This window comes from Gracilinanus agilis, chromosome 2 (assembly GCF_016433145.1).
Source record: "Gracilinanus agilis isolate LMUSP501 chromosome 2, AgileGrace, whole genome shotgun sequence".
NCBI classification, from domain to species: domain Eukaryota; kingdom Metazoa; phylum Chordata; class Mammalia; order Didelphimorphia; family Didelphidae; genus Gracilinanus; species Gracilinanus agilis.
Genome location: NC_058131.1, coordinates 587,433,290 through 587,454,086, shown reverse-complemented (window position 1 = coordinate 587,454,086; position 20,797 = coordinate 587,433,290). Strand labels below are relative to the sequence as shown.

The 20,797-nt window shown below is 36.7% G+C and overlaps 1 protein-coding gene across 1 annotated transcript in view; it reads right to left on the bottom strand.

Annotated features, from left to right (window-relative positions):
- The window catches only part of LOC123234197 (protein FAM169B-like), a 125,444-nt gene that overhangs the window by 21,035 nt on the left and 83,612 nt on the right, over positions 1–20,797 (bottom strand). The window contains exons 5-6 of the mRNA XM_044660132.1: positions 10,930–11,015; positions 8,726–8,900 (exon numbers count right to left, since the gene is read on the bottom strand). Coding sequence (XP_044516067.1) covers positions 8,726–8,900; positions 10,930–11,015 — 261 coding nt within the window. The remainder of the gene's footprint in view (positions 1–8,725; positions 8,901–10,929; positions 11,016–20,797) is intronic.

Below are 20,797 nucleotides of genomic sequence, written 5' to 3'. Positions count from 1 at the left end.
ACCACATCTTGCCCTAACATCTAGAAGGCTTCTTCTCCACTTGCAGGAAGCTATGATGTGATCTATCTGAGTTTCCGTCCTTCCATCAGGCGAAGTCCCCGTGCCCAACCCTCCTCCTTTTTCAGCCGGGCTTGGGACCATCCTTGGCGGAGTTATTAACAACCACTAATGACTTAAATTTATTGGTTTCTTATAAGGAAAAGGAAGTGGAAAAATGGAAGCAGAAATTTAATGCTAAACAGATAAATGGTTGTTTATGGGTGTTCTCTGAAATAAAACCCCTGCTCCCTAGAAGTTTTTATCACCAAATTTGCCAATCTATTCATAAAAATGGTCATTTTGATACCCAGGGCATCATGGACTCTGTTAAAAAAGTATGGATAGCTCCTGGCATAACGACTATAGTCTCTAAAATGTGTGCAGCCTGCCCTACATGCCAAGCATATAACCAACACGCCTTTTGTGGCAAAGCTTTTGGTGGGCGTTCTCTGGCTTACACACCTTTTGAGCAACTGCAAATTGATTTCATAACAATGCCAAAGGCTGGACATTATAAATTTTGTCTAATCATAGTGGATCAACTATGACTAACCAGATGGCTAGAAGCACTTCCCATTGCCCAAGCCACAGCGGCTTTTGTTGTCAAGGTGCTTTTAAAAGAAATCATTCCTTGGTTTGGCCTGCCAAGTCATTTTAGATTCAGTTTTATCTCAAATATATTCTTGTTTGGGGATAACCCCCAAATTCTATGTACCATATCATCCCCAGACCTCAGGCCAAGTTGAAAGGATGAACAGAGAACATAAAACTATGATTGGCAAATTATGCACTGAGACACATTTAAAATGGCCTGAAATTCTCGCTTTGGCCCTATTTTATTTTAGAAGCAGGCCTAGGGAGATCTAAACATCTCACCTTTTGAGATGCTTTTTGGACATCCCCCTATACAGGCTAAGCCTTTTTCTCCTGTGTATACATCACTATTAGGGGGAGATACCTCTATTGCTTCCTTTACATAGGAACTGCAACACAAATTGCATCAACTCCATGAATTTGGAGCTGCAGTACAAGCAGGACCAATAGACTTTTCACTTCATGACCATGAACCCAGGAGACAAGGTGTATATAAAGAATTTCCAGCGCACTGGAGCAACTCAGTCTTCCTGGGAAGGGCTGTTTCAAATATTGTTAACCACTCCAACAGCTATAAAAATTGGAGAAAAGGATTCTTGGATTCATTGCTCACATGTAAGGAGAGCATCTTCTATTGAAACTGATTAACTGTACCCTGTCACATGCATTGAGATAATAGTTCATTGACTAGTGGATGTTGTTTTTGGAAACACATTGTATTTTCCTGAATTTTTATTATTGCTTTTCCTTTTTTTTATAATTGATTTTTTTCCCTTTTTCTCATTTCTTGTACTTGAGTACATATAATCAATATTAATATTTTTATTTTACAGTAATATAAGTTAAATATGTACATATTAATATATATGCAAATATATGTATGTATACCGTATGTATGTATGTATGTATGTATGTATGTATACCTAAAGCTTTAGACTATGGAAACCTGCCATTTATTGATAAATGTTATGGAACTGTGATTAATGTTTGTGTCTGATTTCAGGAGAAGGGAACAAAAGAGCCACTATACAGTGCAAAGAAGCAAAAGGTCAAGGAGACTAACCAATCCCAATGGGATTGATGAGAATCTGCATAGTGCCTAAGAGCACAAGGTCAAAAAAGACCAAACCAATCCAGGTAGGACTGATGAACTTCCACACCAATACTGAAAGGTTTGAACCTAGTGTGAGACTCAAGGTTGGGACACTTGACATATGTTAAGCTGTAGGATGCCTTGTACTACACTGACAGTCAAGTACCAAAGGTTGGCCTGGCTCACCCTATCCCTAAAAGTGAAGGCAAATCAGACCAGGAAATGTACACTTCCCTTGCACACGAAAATCTTGTCCTCTTTTCTCTCTTATAGCATGGCAACTTCCTGTAGTCTTGGCTGCCAATGGGTAAGTGCAATATTATTGCATTTTGACCTATAGACTTGTGGGATAGAAATTACATTAATTGGACCCTAATACAAGGGCCTGTTATGCATTTATTCTTGCTTACTCAAAAAATTTTATATACACGGATTTTTGATATTTTGATTCTGATTTTGAATATTTTTATTTCTCCCAAAGTTTAATTTTTCTTCTATTTGTTTTTCTTTTTATGTTTTTGATTTTTCTTTTGATAATTGATTCATACACCCCATAATTCAATGATGTATTCTGAGTTGATCTGGGTGTACCCTCTTCAAGGGGGAGTGTATTTTCATAAAAATCCAAGATTTAAAATTTTGTTCAAGAAATTTTTCAGGAAAAGAAGCCTGCTAATTCCTTGAATCCAGAAAATGAACTATTTGGAGAAAGATGCCTGCAGCAACTTACACTGAATCAAGATGATCCAGAAAAGATTCCTGCAGAAACCTATACTAAATCAAGATGATCCAGAATGAACTTTGGGGTGCAATTGATTGAACTTAATGGATTGAACACAATTATTTTGAATGTAAACTTTTATGTCAAAGGGTATTGCCTCTAATTGGCTTTTTGTCAATGCACCAAGCAAAACACTGGTTTTACTTTCTATCTCTTCTATTTCCCTCTTATCTCTAATTATTGTAGTTAGAAGATTTTTAGGGGTGCGAGATGATTATGTCAAATGATCATTTTGGGAAATAAGTCTCCCAAATGATCATGGGAGGGATTGTGATAATGAGATTAAATCTACCCTGCCCATTTTTTAGATCTAATCACCAAAAGTGTAAACACCACCACTTAATTCTCAAGTGGGGAGTTCTGTGACCCATGTGTGCAAGGGTGGGTGACGAATCAGAATTGACTGACTGCCCCCCGGGCAGTCCTAAGCAAAGCATTTGTTGTGATTGAACATGTAAACTAAGAGGAAGGCACAGGAAGTGACACAAAAGAAGCACCTTTAAAAGGGAGTGACAGCTTCCTATAACTCTCTTCTTGTTTATTTCTGGACCTGGAGAAGCTCTGGCTGGGACCTTGAACTTGGCGAGACTGTTCTTTAAATCTCTCCCTTAGAACTACATGTGGCTGACACCATTAGCTTCCCAGAAGGCACTAGCCTCCAGAGGCTCCCTTGATTAGGGGAAGCCCTTGTGGCTAAAGGCCTTTTTAATCGACTTTTAGGCTCTCAGGCTGGGCCTCTGGAGCCCTGCCGGAGTAAAGCCAAGACTTGAATATATAATCTAGTTCGTTAAGCTAGATCTCTTACTCTACCTTCTTCTCATCTCTCTACTTTCACTCTCTCTTATATTTTATAAATAAATTACTAAAATCATTTTAGGAATTGATATTTATTCAATTCCTTGGTAAACACTCATTTAAATATTTCCTTTTTACACCACAATGTTTCCATTATTATTTATAATGTTCTCCTGGTTCTACTTATTTCACTCTGTATCAGTTCATGTAGGTCTTTCCAGTTCTTATAGAAATAAAACGGTTCTTATAGCACAATAGTATTCCATCACCATCAGATACCACAATTTGTTCAACCATTCCCCAACTGAGGGGGCACCCTTCATTTTCTAATTTTTTGCCACCACAAAAAGCACAGCTATAAATATTTTCTATAATGTGAACTGAAGAACCCTAAAGATGAATGTCACCTATTGGAGGGGGTTCAGTTGGAGAAGGAAACTGAGGAAAAGTCCTGTTTATAAATCTGTGAGAAAAGTCAATGTACAAATATTTCAATAGTTTAGATACTCTGTAATTCAAGACACCTGAAAAAGTATGTATGTGTGCACACATTCACATGCTATCCATATACAGATCAGACCTGGAATTCCTTTGACATGATACATATTTGTGTCTGGATACCCCACACATAGGGACCAGACCTGTTCTTTGATATAGGGTACTCCTGGGTGCAGTAACTTCCTCTTCTAAACCAGACTGACACCATTTCTGTGACATCCAATCTTAGCTACTTAGGGGTACCGAGAGTTATGGACTTGCCCAAAGTAACCCTGGTCTTCATGACTCAGAGTCTGTCTCTGCAGGCACACTGCTCCTCCTCCTCCCTCTCCCTCTGCATCCAACCATCTGTCTGTTTGTTTGTCTTAACTATTTCTCCATAGATACAGACCCTTGAGACAGAGATGACAAAGATAAAGATTTCAGAGACAGATGAGAGAGACAGGTTTAGAGAAAGAGATGAGAAAGAGAAATGATTTATGATATTCATTAATGGTATCTGATATGAAAAATTGCCATTTTAGATTTTGAGACAGAAGTCTAAACAGATTAATGACATTTAGCTAGCTGACATGAGTTAACTCTAGTTCTCCTTTTCTTTTTCCTTCTCTTTCTTCTTCTCCTCCTCTTCCTCCTCCTCTTCCTTCTTATTCCTCCTTCTCCTTCTTGTTCTTCTTCTTCTTGTTCTTCTTCTTTTAAAACAACCCTTCTGTCTTATTCTTTAATATAGGCTAGATAGTTTTAAAACATTTGATACAAGAGCAATTTGAAATCCTGTATGTTCTTTAAAATCATATAATTATTCTTTTAAAAATATTTTGCAATTCATACTGGCCTGAATTATTAGAAATGAGCAGTTGCCAATACAGCCAAAGTATTTTAAATGCTTCACAAAAAAAAGCACATAAACATTTGTCAATAAAACATAAGAGTCATTAGAATTGGAGGCAGGAAGGTGGCTCGGTAAATTAAGAGCCAGACCTAAAGATGGGAGGTCTTGGATTCAAATCTAGCCTCAGATACTTCCCAGCTCTGTGACCCAGACCAAATCGCTTAACCCCATTTCCTAGCTTTTACCACTCATCTGCCTTGGAACTGGTTCCTTGGGATCAAATCTAAGACAAAAGATAAGGGTTTAAAATTTTTTAAAAGGTTCCATTTTTTTATCTCCTTTATATCAAGTGGCAACTGTCAATATGGCCAAATACATTACAAAAATCAAGGCCTGGGACTATTGTTTTGGAAAAACTACTAACTAAATCAGAATTTTTAACTATAAACTCCTGAAGTTTAACTAAATGTTTTTCTCAGTCTTTTTTTAATGAGAATTATATCATTTAGTTCATCTTAATGCTACTAATTTCAACCATTATTCATTCTAAACATATACTCTCTTTCAACTGAAAAGAGAAACATAGGGAATGTATTCCTCATCATTTTTTCAATAATAGTATCAGAGTAGCAAATAAGGGATCACTATCAGATTAAAGAGTCACATTTTCTCCCATTATTTCATCATATCCAGAAAGGATGGTTCATGTGGGTCTCTTGTCATGAAAAAGCTCCTATATCTACTCCATTTTCAAGTACATTATATATTATAGAGAAAATACCAACCTGTATTAATAGGTGAGTTACCTCTTTTAAAAGTTTCATATACCAGAGAAATAGGTCTGAGAGAGAGACATACAGAGACAGAGACAGACAGAAATGGAGAGAGAAAGGAAGGAAGGAAGGAAGGAAAGAATGAGGGAAGGGAAGGAGGGAAAGAAGGAAGGAAGGAAGGAAGGAAGGAAGGAAGGAAGGAAGGAAGGAAGGAAGGAAGGAAGGAAGGAAGGAAGGAAGGAAGGAAGGAAGGAAGGAAGGAAGAGAGAAATCATGCATGTATATATATATACTACACATTTATATGTATACACTAATGTATATATCACATTAGCATAATACATATGATGCTAAAAGACCTATTTTAAAACATCATTAATTCTTAGAAATTCTTTAAAAACATAATTGGGTAACCAGGTGGCACAGTATATACAGTGTCAGGCCTAGAGTCAGGGAGACTCATCTTCATTAATTCAAATCTGGCCTCAGACAATTACTAAGTGTATGGCCCTGGGCAAGTCACTTCACCCTGTTTGCCTCAGTTTCCTCATCTATAAAATGAGATGGAAATGGAAATGGCAAACCATTCCAGCATCTCTGCCAAGAAAACCCAAATAAAGTCCTAAAAAATGGTTCACTGCTCAAGACAACTGAAAAAGAAATTATTCCTTGAGCCATGTGATCTTAAGAATAGAGCCAATCTTTGTAAAACTAAACAAAACAAAGAGTAAAGAATTTTCTCTGAAGACTTCTAAAAAAATCACTACAACAACATAACATGAAAAATGTTTTCATCACAATGTAACTCAATAAAAACATCTTTGGGGGGCAGCTGGGTAGCTCAGTGGAGTGAGAGTCAGGCCTAGAGACAGGAGGTCCTAGGTTCAAACCTGGCCTCAGACACTTCCCAGCTGTGTGACCCTGGGCAAGTCACTTGACCCCCATTGCCCACCCTTACCACTCTTCCACCTATGAGACAATACACCAAAGTTAAGGGTTAAAAATAAAATAAAATAAAATAAATAAAAACATCTTTGTTTTGATTCTTAAAAAATATTTCAAATGAGAAACAGAATACATAGACAAAAATAAAAGAAAAAATTGTGTAGACTATCCATGATGGGAGTATTTGTTTTCTTTCTCTAATTCTGGAGGGAATTAATATATTAACTTATTTAATTTGTTCTGAGAATGTTACTAATAGATGATTTTCACTTTACAAAATGATTCTATTCAGCCAGAAAGATGTCAAATAGCCAAAGAAAAAAGTCTCTAAAATTCTATAGATGTCACCTGAGAGAAGCAGCAGAAATGTAAATGTTCTCTTTGGTCTTCTCTTCAGTTTCCTGATCTGTGAGATAATGGGGCTAGACAAGATAAGTTTTGAGATTTTTTTCAAGAGCTTTTTAGTATTCTGTGATTCTATTCTAGGGTTCTATGACTTTGATACTGCCATGAATGCACAGACTATGAATCCAAGACACTAAAAACTGCCCCTTCAAGTGGCAAAGGTAGCTAATGACACTGTGGATGGAGCACTGGGTCTAGAGTCAGGAAGATTTGAATTCAAATCCAGTTTCATATACTCACTAACTGTGTAACCCTAGACAAGTCACTTAATCTCATTTGCCTCAGTTTCTTCAACCATAAAATGGGGATAATAATAGCACCTACCTAGCAGGGTTGTGAGGATCAAATGAGAGCTTATTTGTAGAAAGCATTTGCACAGTGCCTGGCACATATAAGATGCAATATAAATGCTTATTCCCTTTCTCTTTCAGCCAAACCCTGAAGGGAGATCACCAAAATCATGGATCAATCACAAACCTTTATTAAGCACCTACTATCTGTCAGGCATTGTTCTAGATGCTGAGGATACAAAGAATGAAATAATTCCTACTCCTTACATTCCATCAGAGGAAGTCATCTTCAAGAGAAAATGAAAACACCAGTAACTGCCACTGAGAACAGAATTTGTATATGTGGAACATAATGAAAACATTTACAGTCTCACATCATTAAGGTATGGCTTTTCTTATAGACAGAAGCTGAGCTTCTGTAGTGGCTTGTCTATGATAATCTGCTACTAAAAATACCAAAGTGAGCCACATGGCACAACTGATCCTGCTGCTGAATTACAAGATAGTTGATGGGAGATGACAGCGATAAGGGTCCCAGGAAAGAAGAAACACATTAGTGTTCTCTCCCATTTTAACTGTACTCCTTTGTTCTCTTCTTCAAGAGATAAGAATTTATGTAAAATCAATGTAACCAAGACACACACACACACACACACACACACACACACACACACACACACACACATAACCAAAGATAAGGATATCAGGTTTTTGAGTCAAGGGTTTCTCCAGTTGATTCTGGCAAACAATTAACTAAAATGACTTCCTGGAGGGAAAAACACCACAGCACAGTGGGGTGAAAAAGTGAGAAAGCCAGATTTACACGATTCTGGGCAACTGGAATGCATACACAGTGTGAACATGGTTTAAAACTAAAATCAGACTTTAGATTACCCTAGAGAAAGATTTAATTCAGGTAACATCATACTCATAGTTGTACACAGAGGAAATTTATTTTTATTGAAACTCAAACCTTTATAGAATCTGAAAGGGTGTGTTTTGAAAAAGGTCAGGTCGAAGATTTGTTGACAAAGCATCTAAACAATTACACAGAGACGTCAAGCATTTTGAAATAAAGATTAATCAATCATCAAATTTATTTGGAAAAGTACTCATGTTCCACACTCTTGCTGGTCACAGTCCCTAAAAATAAGCCAGAACCTCACATCCTAACCTTCCTGCCACAGCCTAACTCTCTTCTGAGGTAATGTCTATGAATTTTGGCATGCTTTAGCTTTTTTTTGCATCATATGTTGGGTATTAGTAACAGCTTTTCTCCTGACAGCTAATTGGTAATGCTAAAGAAAAGAAATATAACAAAAGATAACGTTCATACATTTACTGCAATCTTGAATGCTAATAGATAAGTGCCAGATGCAGAGAATCAAAGGGATAAAGCTTTTCATCCTACCCACAGGTGGTAAGGAAGCTAAAGAAAAATGGAGTCAAGATTATGTTCCCTTGATGATTATGGGATAATCATCCTGATGGGAATCCAGGATTTCTGGTATTTTTTGTTGAATGTTCAAGGTTCCTCCAAATCAATTTTTGAACAAAGGAATACTTAGAAATGTGAACATATAGCCCTCATCCAGGAAAACACCCAGAATGGCTTTCTTCCTTGCCCAGGACCAATCAGAGCCAGCAGTGCTACCTTAAGCATGTGATGAATTATTTTACCTTTCATTTTGATGGTATAAAAAGCTATGGCAGCTCCATTCCTCCATAGGATTTTTGCATGTTCCTTAGCAGAATGTGGCAAAAAAAACATGTCATCATCCAAATTTCTCTCCAATCTTCCAAAAATAACGTAGTTAAGAATAAAAAGTATAATCCTTTCTCCAAAAGACTGGACCTACAAAGAAAAAATAGGAAAGATCAAGTAAGTCTAGAAAGAAAAATCAGACATGAAAAAATTCTGTATTTAGAATCAGAGTGCTTACTGAGGCTATCTATTTTCCATCATTATACAATTCCTTTCATGCCAAAGGGCCAAAGATAAATTATGGTTTCTAAAGAGGTATTTATCACCTTGGCCCTTCTTAATAATATGCCTTTGAGGAAGGAATCAGGGACAATACCAGATAACAGCTTTCTTGGCCTTTATGGGTTGTATTATATCATATATGACTTTTTTTAAAAATCACTTGCCACTAAATTGGAAGTTAGCTCATTGAACTTGAGAGCAAATTAACCTATACATAAACAGCATACTCTATGTCCTTTGAAGGAAACCAAAATTTTCCTCCTTTCTTTTTTTCTTAAAGACAGCAAGGTCCTGGCCCCAGAAGTTTTTATGCAATTATGGAGACCAATTTTGACCTAAATATAAGGCCCAATAAATAATACCTGGGCTAAAATATTCATTTATGTATGGGTCGAAGTCCAACTGCTGTATAGATTCCTTTGCTCTAGTAACTTTGGTACAGGTACTTGCTAAATCCACTTTAAAAGCACTGGGGCTGCTTAGGCCTTAACTCCCAATAATTCTCTAAGTATAGGGTAGTTTCCTGTTTTTTATGTATCACTAACTTTTATCAAATAATTTATTTTAAGGGATAATTTTTAATATGCAAAATGCAATATGAGAAACAAAATGCAATAAGAGAAAGTAAAATTCAAGGCTGAAAGTTCTAAAAATGTTCATAAAAATATACTATGAGGTAATAAGAATAATTTAGTTACTTAAAGGGAAATTATATATTAGGTTATTAAATATGTAATTACAGAATCAAAGTATAGGTACATCCTACGTTTTTATAAAACCAATTTTCAAATGCTTTAAGTTTTGAAAACAGACTCTGGGGGGCTTGATTATTCATGTTTCCAAATGATTCATCACAGAGTACCTTTCAATTATAAGCTCCCTGAAGGTACTTGGAATATGATTCAATTTACACACATAACTGTTCAGAATAAATACATATATCCTATAAAGGAAGGGACATATCTAAAGTGAAAGGCTCCAAGGATTTGGAGAAGAAATGTACCAAATCAGAGTAATTTGATGAATCCTAAACCCCAAAGATAATTGGTTATCAAAATGAGAGTAACCTCCCACAAATGTGTTGTTTGTTTGTTGCTAACAAAACCAGTTCAAACAAGAGTTGGGTCTATGTTTTTTCTAAAACTATTGAAGAGAACAAAACTGGCCTATAAAAATAATATCAGAAACTAATCTGAGTTAAATGGCTATTTCATTTAGGTACCATCCTTAGAATGGGCTTTGAAAAAAAATCATTCATGCCTTACTCCTGCCTACAGAAGGAAGCACTACAAAAATCATACCAAACTGAAGTCATTGAGAAAGAAAGGGAGAATCTTGTTTTGTACCCAAAAGGAGCACCATCTTACTCCTTCCCTCCCCCTGCATAGAAACTATCACAATGTTACCTGGGCAAAGTTTCCTAGGAAGCCATAGGATCTGAACCCAACATTTTTCTTATAGCATAACTTCCTCCTCCGTCTCCCTTTGTTGACTAACATGACTTTCTCTCCAGCCCTGACAGCCTCTAATCTGATCCCTTCCAGTATGGTGGGACATATTTTTCCCTTGAGAAAAATCCCAAAGGAAAAAACAAGAGTTTTGCACAATGATAGCTCAAGAAATCTGCTTACTTCTGACCTATGGGAGGACTAACCAGGAAGGAAATTAAGCAGAAAAACCCCAACATGCAAATCACAAATATAAAACAGTCTTATGCAAATATCCAGATGCCTGAAGAGTGAAACAGCAAAAGCCAGACAAGTAGAAAGCAATCCAATTTCATTCATTTTGTTACCAAGGCTTTTTAAGGGAAAGGCAAGAGGAACAGTTTGATTTAAAGAGGAGTTTTGCTTAAATTCTTATATGCCAACTTCACTTGACATTATTCTCTTCTCACTTGTATTAGACCTTCTCTTGAAGGATCAGATGTTTTCATTATCTCTTCTGTGGACCACCAGGATTTATTCAGGTAAACAGCCAAGACTAAAAAGAAAGCAAAGACAAATTACATAAGGAAAAATAGAGCTATTACAGAGGCATTTGAAGGACCTAAAACTACAGAAAGATAACTAACAAAAAAATGTTCTGGCAGAGAGGACACAGGACTTATAATCAGGATAGATCTCGTATCAGATCCTAGCTCAGTGACTCTAGGCAAGTCATGTAACTTCTTTGTGCCTCAGTTTCCACATCAGTAAAATAAGGAAAATGGATCTTTAAGGTCCCTTTCAAGTGTAACCCTATGTCTATGAAGGCAAACCTATGGTACTTGTGCCAAAGAGGGCACACAAAGCCCTCTCTGTAGGCACACGGATTATTGTCTGACAAAGTTAGTTACTAAAAGACAGATAGACATGGGTGGAACTGTTCCCTTCCCCCTCTCCACTGAGCCTGAGAACATTTCTCTCATCACCCATTCCTCTGCCCAGCAGCCCAATTGTCCAGATCTCTTTATCATCTCTGATAATCTGATAAGGACAGTTTAGTTGATAAGAAAATAATGGGACACAAAGATCTTTTACCTCATGCTTCCAGCTCTGTCTCTGGGAGCATGGAGTTTATTATATATATTTCAAGACTCATTTCACACAAAAGAACCCCACCCCCCTGAAACTTTGCAGATGCGCAGAAGTTACAAATTATGTCACATCAAAACACAAAATATTGGCTTCAGAACAGACCAAGGCCAAGGCTGAATTCTGACTGGCTTCTTATCAGGAAGCCAAGTTAGGGAGTATCCCTCTCAGGGTCAAATTGCCCCCGCTAAGATTTTGGCCTTGGCTATACCAGGCAGCAGTATTCCTGGTCAAAGGGGAAAAGTGTTAACTCTTTAAATTCAGGTTTGCTAGGAACTTAAAGCTTTTCAATAAGGCCACAATACTTTTCAACAAAAAATCACAAGGATCACAAAAGGGTCAAAAGAGGAGTCTCAGTTTTATAATAGTTTTATCTATTCCCTTATTGGCTTCCCACACTCAATGGGAATGCTTCCTCCCTCCCTGTCTGGGGTAAGGGGGAACAGCATTCATTCTCAGGAGGGGGGATAATGGCACACAGTCTCTAAAAAAGTTCGCCATCACTGCCCTATGGAGGAAAAATGATTGTTAAATTTGTCCTGAAAACAATGGCTCAATGGATTACAGCCACTCATCTGGTAAAAAATATACTTAGAACTCTATTATTAGACTGCGAACTTAAAAGATCTAGAACTAAAAGGGTTTCTAGACATCATCTAGTCCAAGTTCCTCATATACAGAAAAAGAAAGTAGGACACAGCGAGGTGAAATAACTTGCCAAGGACTAGGAACTGGGGTGGGATTTGAACACATCCTCTGATTCCTGATCTAGTGCTACTCCTCCACACAGGAAGACAATTCTATCCACCTAAATATTAAGAGACATTGTGGTATACATATAGAAAGCAGACTTCACCTCTTGAAGACCCGTGTGATCAATATTTGTGAAGCACTTAGCATGGTGCCTGGCATATAGCAGGCACTTAATAAATGTTTGTTCCATCCTCCCTTCTCCCTCCAACATCAACAATGACTGTGGGCAAGTCACCCAGTCAAGTTGATAAGACTACATTACAGACTATAAGTGGGTTGCTAAGATCTTCAGTAATAGAGGAAATTTTTTTATTGGGAGTTCCCTATACCAATGAAATCATAAAGCTATCCAAAAACACAGAACTTTAAGCACCTCAGGCCCTAATAATCTGCTTCCAAGAAAGCACCTAAACCAGAACACAACATACAAAGATCACTTAACTGCCACCTCAGGCAAGCCTGAGTTCTTTCATCATTACACCTCAGAGAGCAGATTTTTTTTTTTATAGGGCAGGGTCTTTTAAGCTATTTTTTAGCACTTGGACTGAAATGTACATTTTTTTAATACATATTAATCATCACCACCAATTGGTATTTTCTATAGTCTTTTCCTCTTTTTGCCAGCCCCACCCAGCTCCTTTGAAGTTGAGTTTTTCTCAGGTGTGTCCAAGGAAATATGGGTTTCCAACTTCTCCACCCTGGTGCCACTAGAATAAGCACATGGCATCTCTACACACATATTCATTCTCATTCTTTCTGTTTCTCTGTCTCTCTCTGTCTCTCTCTGTCTCTGTCTCTCTCTCTTCTTTCTCTCTCTCCCTTCTTCCCTCCCTCCGTCCTTCTCGTAGGTCCTCTGAGGGAGTTGACTGGTAATAATAATAGAGAAAATACAAAGAAGATTAAAATATCAAACAAAAGAGAAAATTCATAACACGATGAAGTCACTCTTTAACCTCTTTTCAAACCAACTGTTCTCTAAAACAAACCTAAATTGTTTTCTCAAAGGTCTAATTCATCAGCTGGGCAAATCAAATTGTCTTTCTTTAATCCTTATCCCTTCAGGCAACTATGTTGAGGAGGATACCTCAGAGCTCCCTTTGGGATACTCTGGGATACAGTTTCCTTCAGGGATACTCTCTCCTTTTGTTTCTCAGATTTGTCACACTCCCCCTGATTCTCCTTCCACTTCTCAGATTGCTCCTCCTCTTGCTTCTTTTCCTCTTTGCCATCAGTTAATCAATATACATTTATTAGTGCCTATCTCACCCCTGGAAAGTGAACATTCCCACCAATGTTCTGTCCTCTCCTTTCTCAGGAAGCAGCTAATTATGCAAAGAACACATTTTGTTAAACTTCTCTACTCATAAGACCTCACTCAATATCAGTCAGCACCAGATGTATACTCTTTTCTCCTGGTTTTCCTCCAAATCACCTGCTATTTGTTCTCTATCTCTTCTATGATCTTCATCCATGAACTGCTCCCTAACTGTAAGTGTACCCAAAGAATCACTCTTCTCTATCTGCATTTTCTCTCTTGGTCATCTCATCTGTTCTCATGGATTCAACTGTCATCGCTATGCAGATGATATATTTTAGCTCTACATATCCATTCTCCTCTCACTATTTGATATCTTTTGTTCTGTTCAATATACGTATATGTATATAAGCAATCCCTTATAACAATAACTAAAAAAGAAAAAGGCTTTTCAGCAAAATCAATCAACATATCAAATTTGTACCTGACAGTACATACAGTATTTCACATTCATAGTCCTTTACCTCTGCAAAGATGAGAAGGAGATGCATTTTTCACATGTCTTCATCAGAGTCAAGTCAAGTCTGTCATTTAATTGCATAGCAGGTTTTTTTTATTTGCACTTAAGTGATATTGTTTTGGGGTTCTTTTTACTTTACCCAACAACCATTCATATAGGTTTCCTATATTTCTCTGAATTCTTCATAGTCATCATTTCTTACCAGCACAATAATTTTCCATTATATTCATTTACCACTCTTTATTTAGTCATTCCTCAAAAGATAGTTATCTCCTTGGCATCTAATTGTTTGCTTCTGTAGAAAGTGCTGTTATGAACATTAGTCTCCTTTTGAGTATAAAGCAAAGGCTATTTAATTTTTTTCCTTATATACCAAGTGCCTAGCATAAAATATGGATCATAGTAGCAATTGATAAATGCTTGTGGATTGAGGTCCTGATTAACTAAGAGGGTTGATAGGTAAAGGAAACTAAGAGAAAAATATTCATCTAGCACAGGTCAGATCCAAGGAAGAAGAGACAAGAACCAGTGCAGTGAATCCTTATGTATGGAGGGGTACTGAGGCAAGCATTCATTACTACTGTCAACCTGATGAAAAAAATGCAAAGGTATATTGTCTTCTGGGATATTTATTTAGGATGTTTCAGAAAGTATTCTAAGAGTTGTCAAACCTGACAACCACTACTCAATTTTGGTGATTCATGTGGCGGCAAAAGAACAAATCCAAAGAGCACTGCTATGAAATCCTGGGCAAAAACCTAAAAACCTTAAGGGCAAAGGCAAAATTTTCATCTCTGCTGTCAACAGAAGATGGGGGCTTCAAAAGAGAAAAGCAGATTTTGGATGATTAACTTGTGAAGATAGTACCTGAGAAGAGGATTTGGATTTCTAGTCCAGGGCTCTAGCTATATAAATGACAAGTTTATGGCTAGGGAAGAAGTATATATAATGAGGCTTAGTTTAAAATATATTTAAAAAATAATCAAACCTGGCCTCAGCCACTTCCCAGCTGTGTGACCCTGGGCAAGTCACTTGACCCCCATTGCCCACCCTTACCAATCTTCCACCTATGAGACAATACACCAAAGTACAAGGGTTAAAAAAAAAATAGTTTAAAATACATGCACATTCACATGAAAATACATGCATGTAATATATATATTTGTATATATAACTACATAATATTTTACATATTTATATACCAATATATACACTATGTAAGCCCTAGGAGCTTTCAGATGTAATCAGGAATATTTAAATCAAAAACAGAATGAAAGGGGAAAAAAATGTCTACTTATATTGCCCCTAAAAATGTCAAAATATGTACCTCAGAAGTAGCATTGGAAGTACCAGTCCATTAAGAGAAGAAAATAGTCAATAAATGGGCAGTGCTGATAATATCCCTTGTCTCAGATGCCTGTGACTAAAAACATGCAGACTTTGAGATATTAATGCGATGAAATTATCAGTGAGGCCTACCATTTTATTAGTCAACAAATATTTATTAATAAGCACCTTCATAGTGCCAGACACTATACTAGGCTATCACTGGGACCTGGCATGTGATCCATGATATATAACAAAAAAGGAGATACCTGATAAAAAAAAGAACATATTATATAAAAGAACAATGAAAAAGCATGGAAAAAAAAAAAGAAAGAATCACATAGAAGAAACAAGAAGCTATAAGAGGATGGTGAAGAACATTCTCATGAGGTTGAATGGAAGAACAAGAAGAAGCAACATTATAGTGAGGGTATGCTATATTCCACCAGACTAGAAAAAGAAAATAGATGAATTCATAAAACCCAACCTGGTAGCATGTTATTGTAATGGCAAGAACTTTATCTAAATATCTGTTGATGCAGGTTCTTTTTTTTCTAATATGTCTAAAAAATTCTTGAATTATCTTAATAAAAGTCTCATTTTTTTCAAAAGGGGAAAAAAAAATCAACCAGAGATATTGTGATTCTGGACTTGACAAGAAAGGAACTGTTTGTTGAAATAGAAATAACAGGAGCCTTAGAAAGAAGTGACTATTTTAGAATTTGTGACAAAAAAAATTCAGGGAATATAAAATAGATTTCATTCTACTATAGCCTCCTATAACTTCTGCAAGAACCAGAAGAGAGTAGAATAAAGATGGGCAAGGTACATAAAGAATCTATCAATGGTGCATTAGAATAGCTATACAATGGCTAAAACTAAAGTCTACTTGTAGGAGAGAAAAAGGTGCCTATAAAAATGCCTCATTTATTAATTTTTAATTTCACTCACTGGGCTTATAGAGGGTCTATAAAGCAATGGTAATTGATGTTTCTGTTTAATATGAATCAGTAAAAGGTCAATTTACTAATACAATAGTTTCTTTGGATAAAAAAATGCATGGGATAGCTTTAGTCACACATGTTAATGTTACAAAATAGATTTATAGTGCTTAAAAAGCCAAATCTTACATTGGTAAGTATACACAAAACCATGAAAATAAAATCTAATCATACTGATCAAATGCAAAATAGATCACATAGCAGACCAGCTCTTGAATAGGGGGAAAAAAATGTCTTAAATAGCATTAGCACTTGGTCAATAAGGGATATCATCTAATTAAGGTAAAATAGAATTGAAAAGGATGCATTGTGTCTTTTGAAAGGATGAAACACATTCAAATCAACAAGGCCTAATAACATGGATCCTTGAGCTTGGAATGAATAAGATGTTGTTATTGAGGTGTCACTAACAATTACTTTTTAGAAGAGAAGCAGTACTCAATGAAGAAAAGGACTGGAAGTCTAAGTTATTAAAGAAGTAAGGCAATGAGGCAAGCCAAAATCATAGTTGTAATGCAGAGATGCATTCAAGGCTTTTAACCTTGCAAAACCTAATTGTAGGACTTCTGGCAGTTGACAAAGTTCAGTTGGTCCCAGAAGCTTGTGGAGAGTGGAGGGGCGAACTGGGCTCTGCCTTCGAGTTGAAACCTTGCCTTGAATCTGTGCTTTTGTCTTTGACATTTGGAGCTTAGCTAACTTCTCTGGACCTTCCCTGATCTTCCCTATATCATTCCCCCATTACCTTCCTGATTTTCCTGTGGGCTTTGGGAGAAGGGTGGATTTTGGGGTTGTAGCAGTTAGACTTTGAAGATTTAGTTCCTCATAGACAAGTAGGGCTTACCCTTGAAACAATCTATCCCTTGACTATTGTTTTAGTACTCCCTAACCTCAAGGGCAGCCAAACTTCCCTGGCTGAGAGAGAGCCGGCTCTCTCTCAGGCCAAGGCATTCCTGTGACCCTCCCCGACCTGGAGTTTTCCCTAGTGGCTGCTAGGGAAACCTTGTACCCCTCTCTCCTTGATAATCAACCCTGAAACCTTAATAAACCCCATTGTTACCTATTCAAACCCTTTGTTAAATCATTGGCTCAACGATAAGTGAAAGTTGAAAGAAGGGAAGGAATTATTCTCTTTATTTTCCTTGAGAGAAGCTGGAGGCGTCCATCTTGGAAGTAGTTGTCTGTATACTTCCTCCTGGAAACCCTTCAGTTTCATTGACGGGGAGGAGCCTTGAGACTCCTTCTTTGTGGACTAGAGAAACTGACTAGAAAGCCCTCTAGTCAGATTCAAACCACTTCTGACTGGCCCTGACCTTTGTGTCTGTAGAAATACCATTTTCCCTGGAAGAGTCCAGCCTTCCTCCCCAATAACCTCTGTCTCTAGTCTGAGTGTCTCCCTGTTGTAGCTGCCTCCCCTAATTACCTCATCATCTCCCTTACCGTTCATTATACTGCCTTGTCCTCTATTTCCCTAAACTCAGCCATTCCCTTACATCTCTCCTTACCACCTCAATCCACTATTGCACCTTCCTTTCCCATCAAAGGACCAAAAAACCCCTATTTTACCTTTTCTTTACTTACTTTTATTACATAGTTTAAATCTCTACATAAGCCAGTTATCTTCACACCTAGAAAAACTCTTCAATAACACATACTACAATCCAATCAGGTCCAGTTATTTCTCAACAAGGCACCATTGGTGTGGATGGCATAGAACAATGACTAGAAAAACACCACAAACCACATATATTACCAATAGTATGTTGGCAGATAACATTTGCCCTACTAATGTTGGGCATGTTGAAATTATGAAGTGATATATTGCCATGAATACTCCAAGTCCACTTCTTGTGATTTAATTTCTACATGAATGACTTGGCCAAAGGGACTCAAGTATCCTCATCAAACATAAAGACAAGATCAACAATGGGTCTACTCACAAATAGGTTGAATTGTTCTCAATGATTTGTATGATCAACTCAGTTTTTTAAAAAAATAAATCAGGCATTTGCTTTAATATTTTTACATGACTTGTTCCATCAAAATGGTCACCAAATTTATCTGTATAAACTTAGCTTGAGTTAGATGGAGTATCTTATAAGATAAGATAAAAATTTAGATTAACGTCAGTAAATAAGCTTTTTTAAAAGGCCTCCCCATAAAAACACAAAACATAAAAACAAGGACCAAGTCAGAACAAAAAACAAGTAAGTATAGCCAAAGTGGGTAGCTAAATGGCTCAGTAGATAGAGTGCCAGACCTGGAGATGGGAAGTCCTGAATTCAAATCTGCCTTCAGACACTTCCTAGCTTTGTAATCCCTAAACAAATCATTTAACTCTCCCTGCCAAGTCCTTATCATTCTTCTGCCTTGGAACTGAAATCTAGTATTGCTTCAAAGACAGAAGTAAGGGTTTAAAAAAAAAAAGGGAAGGCCAAATCGAGCAGCAAAAGTATGGCATAAATTTTTTTTAATAATGGCTGACTATAAATTGAATGAGCCAATAATATTGAAATATTAAAAATGCTAATACAGTATTTTAATTTTAAGATTTTCATCATTCTAGTGTTCAAAAATCCTCTACTTTACCTCATCCAACTATACTTTCCATCGTTCCACTTTCATTTAACCACAATTTCAGTCAAACAACTCTCCTTGGTCAATAAATAATTATTAATCATCATTGTGTTCCAAACACAAAGCTGAGCACTTTGAATATAAAGAAAGACAAAAGACAACTCCCTTTCTGAAAGAATTCATGGTCTAATGGGGGAAACAACATGTAAACAACTATGTCCAAACAATATATGTATAGAATAATTTGGAAATAATCAGTAAAGGGAAGGCATTAGAATTAAGTAGTATTTTAGCTAGAACTCAAAAGAAGTCAAGGCAGCTAGGAGATGGTATGAATAAGGAAGATAATTCCAAGTATGAGTGCTAGTCAGTGAAAATGTCTGGACTTGGGAGATAGAGGGTCTTATTTGAAGAATAAGAAGTAGGTCATTGTTATCTTCTGCTCATTCTCACCATGATTTCCTAGCTACAAATGTGAAGAATGACCTCTTTCTCTCCTCTCTACGCAACAAAATTCTGTCAATCCTTCAAGATCCAAGGTCAAATCTTTTATCTTCCTTGAAGGCTCCTTTAATAATTCTAGTCATCTCTATCTCTTCCTTCCTTGCCTTTCCATAGCACTTGCTATTCATATTCCCTGGTACTCAATTATATTTTAATTACCACTATTATATGCCATTTTCTTTTAGTTTTCTTTTTTAATATAATCTAGTCATATACCATATAATCTAGTCAAAATTAACCAGATTCTAAAACTTTCAGAGATCACAATAAATAATATTTTGAGCTGTCCATTTTCACAGCTAGCATAATATTAGACACCAAAGAATTGGGTTTAAAAACTTGCTTTTGAAGAGCTATGAAACCTCAGGCAAGTCACTGTACTTCTCAAGTTCTGAGTTTCTCCTCATCAGAAAAAAAAAAAAGAGGAGATTATTCTAGAGCAGTGATGGGCAAACTACAGCCTGGGGGGGGGGGGGGGGGGAGGAGTGAAATGTTCTGTCCTTGCTATGGGACATTATTCCTAATCTGACGAATACAATGAGTAGGATACAATGCAATGAAACTTCAAAAGAGTTGCCTTAGAAACAGACTGACAGATGAGCATTTCCTTTCCTTTGGCCCCCTCTTTAAAAAGTTTACCCATCACTGGTCTAGAGGATCTCTAAGATCCCTTCTTGACCTAATGATGTATAATTCCAAGAGATGCTGGGATACAAACCTGAAAGTTCTCTCTCCCTCCTCTAATTCAACATTAGTACTCAGTGCTTTTCATATAATACATCACCATATGCCTTGTAGTTCCATTGTATCATGTGTTATCACCCATATTATTCTGCCCTAGGCTAGGGGGAACCAAAACCAACAAAAATCATGGATTCTTAGCATTTTGAAATAAATAAGCATGTTAAAAATCTAGATTAGGCTCAGAAAACCCAAACAATGTTGTTAAAAGGAATGGAAATTAGGTCAACTGAAGGATTCTATAAGTATGGTTTAAAAATTTGGAGTTACTACAGTAAGATATATGTTGTTATGAGTTAAGTGCTAACCACTTGCTCTTTATCTCCAGGGGAAAAAAAAAAGGCTTAATAGTACATGAGAAAAGTTTGTCAAATACCCACACACATCTGAGAGGCTCAAAATTACAGATTAAACACTTAAACACACTCTGACAAGAGGTTGTAAAATCTATGTCCCTGACAGTGGTTTAAAACAGAGTAAATAACTGTCTTCCTTGGGCCCAACCTTATCAGACT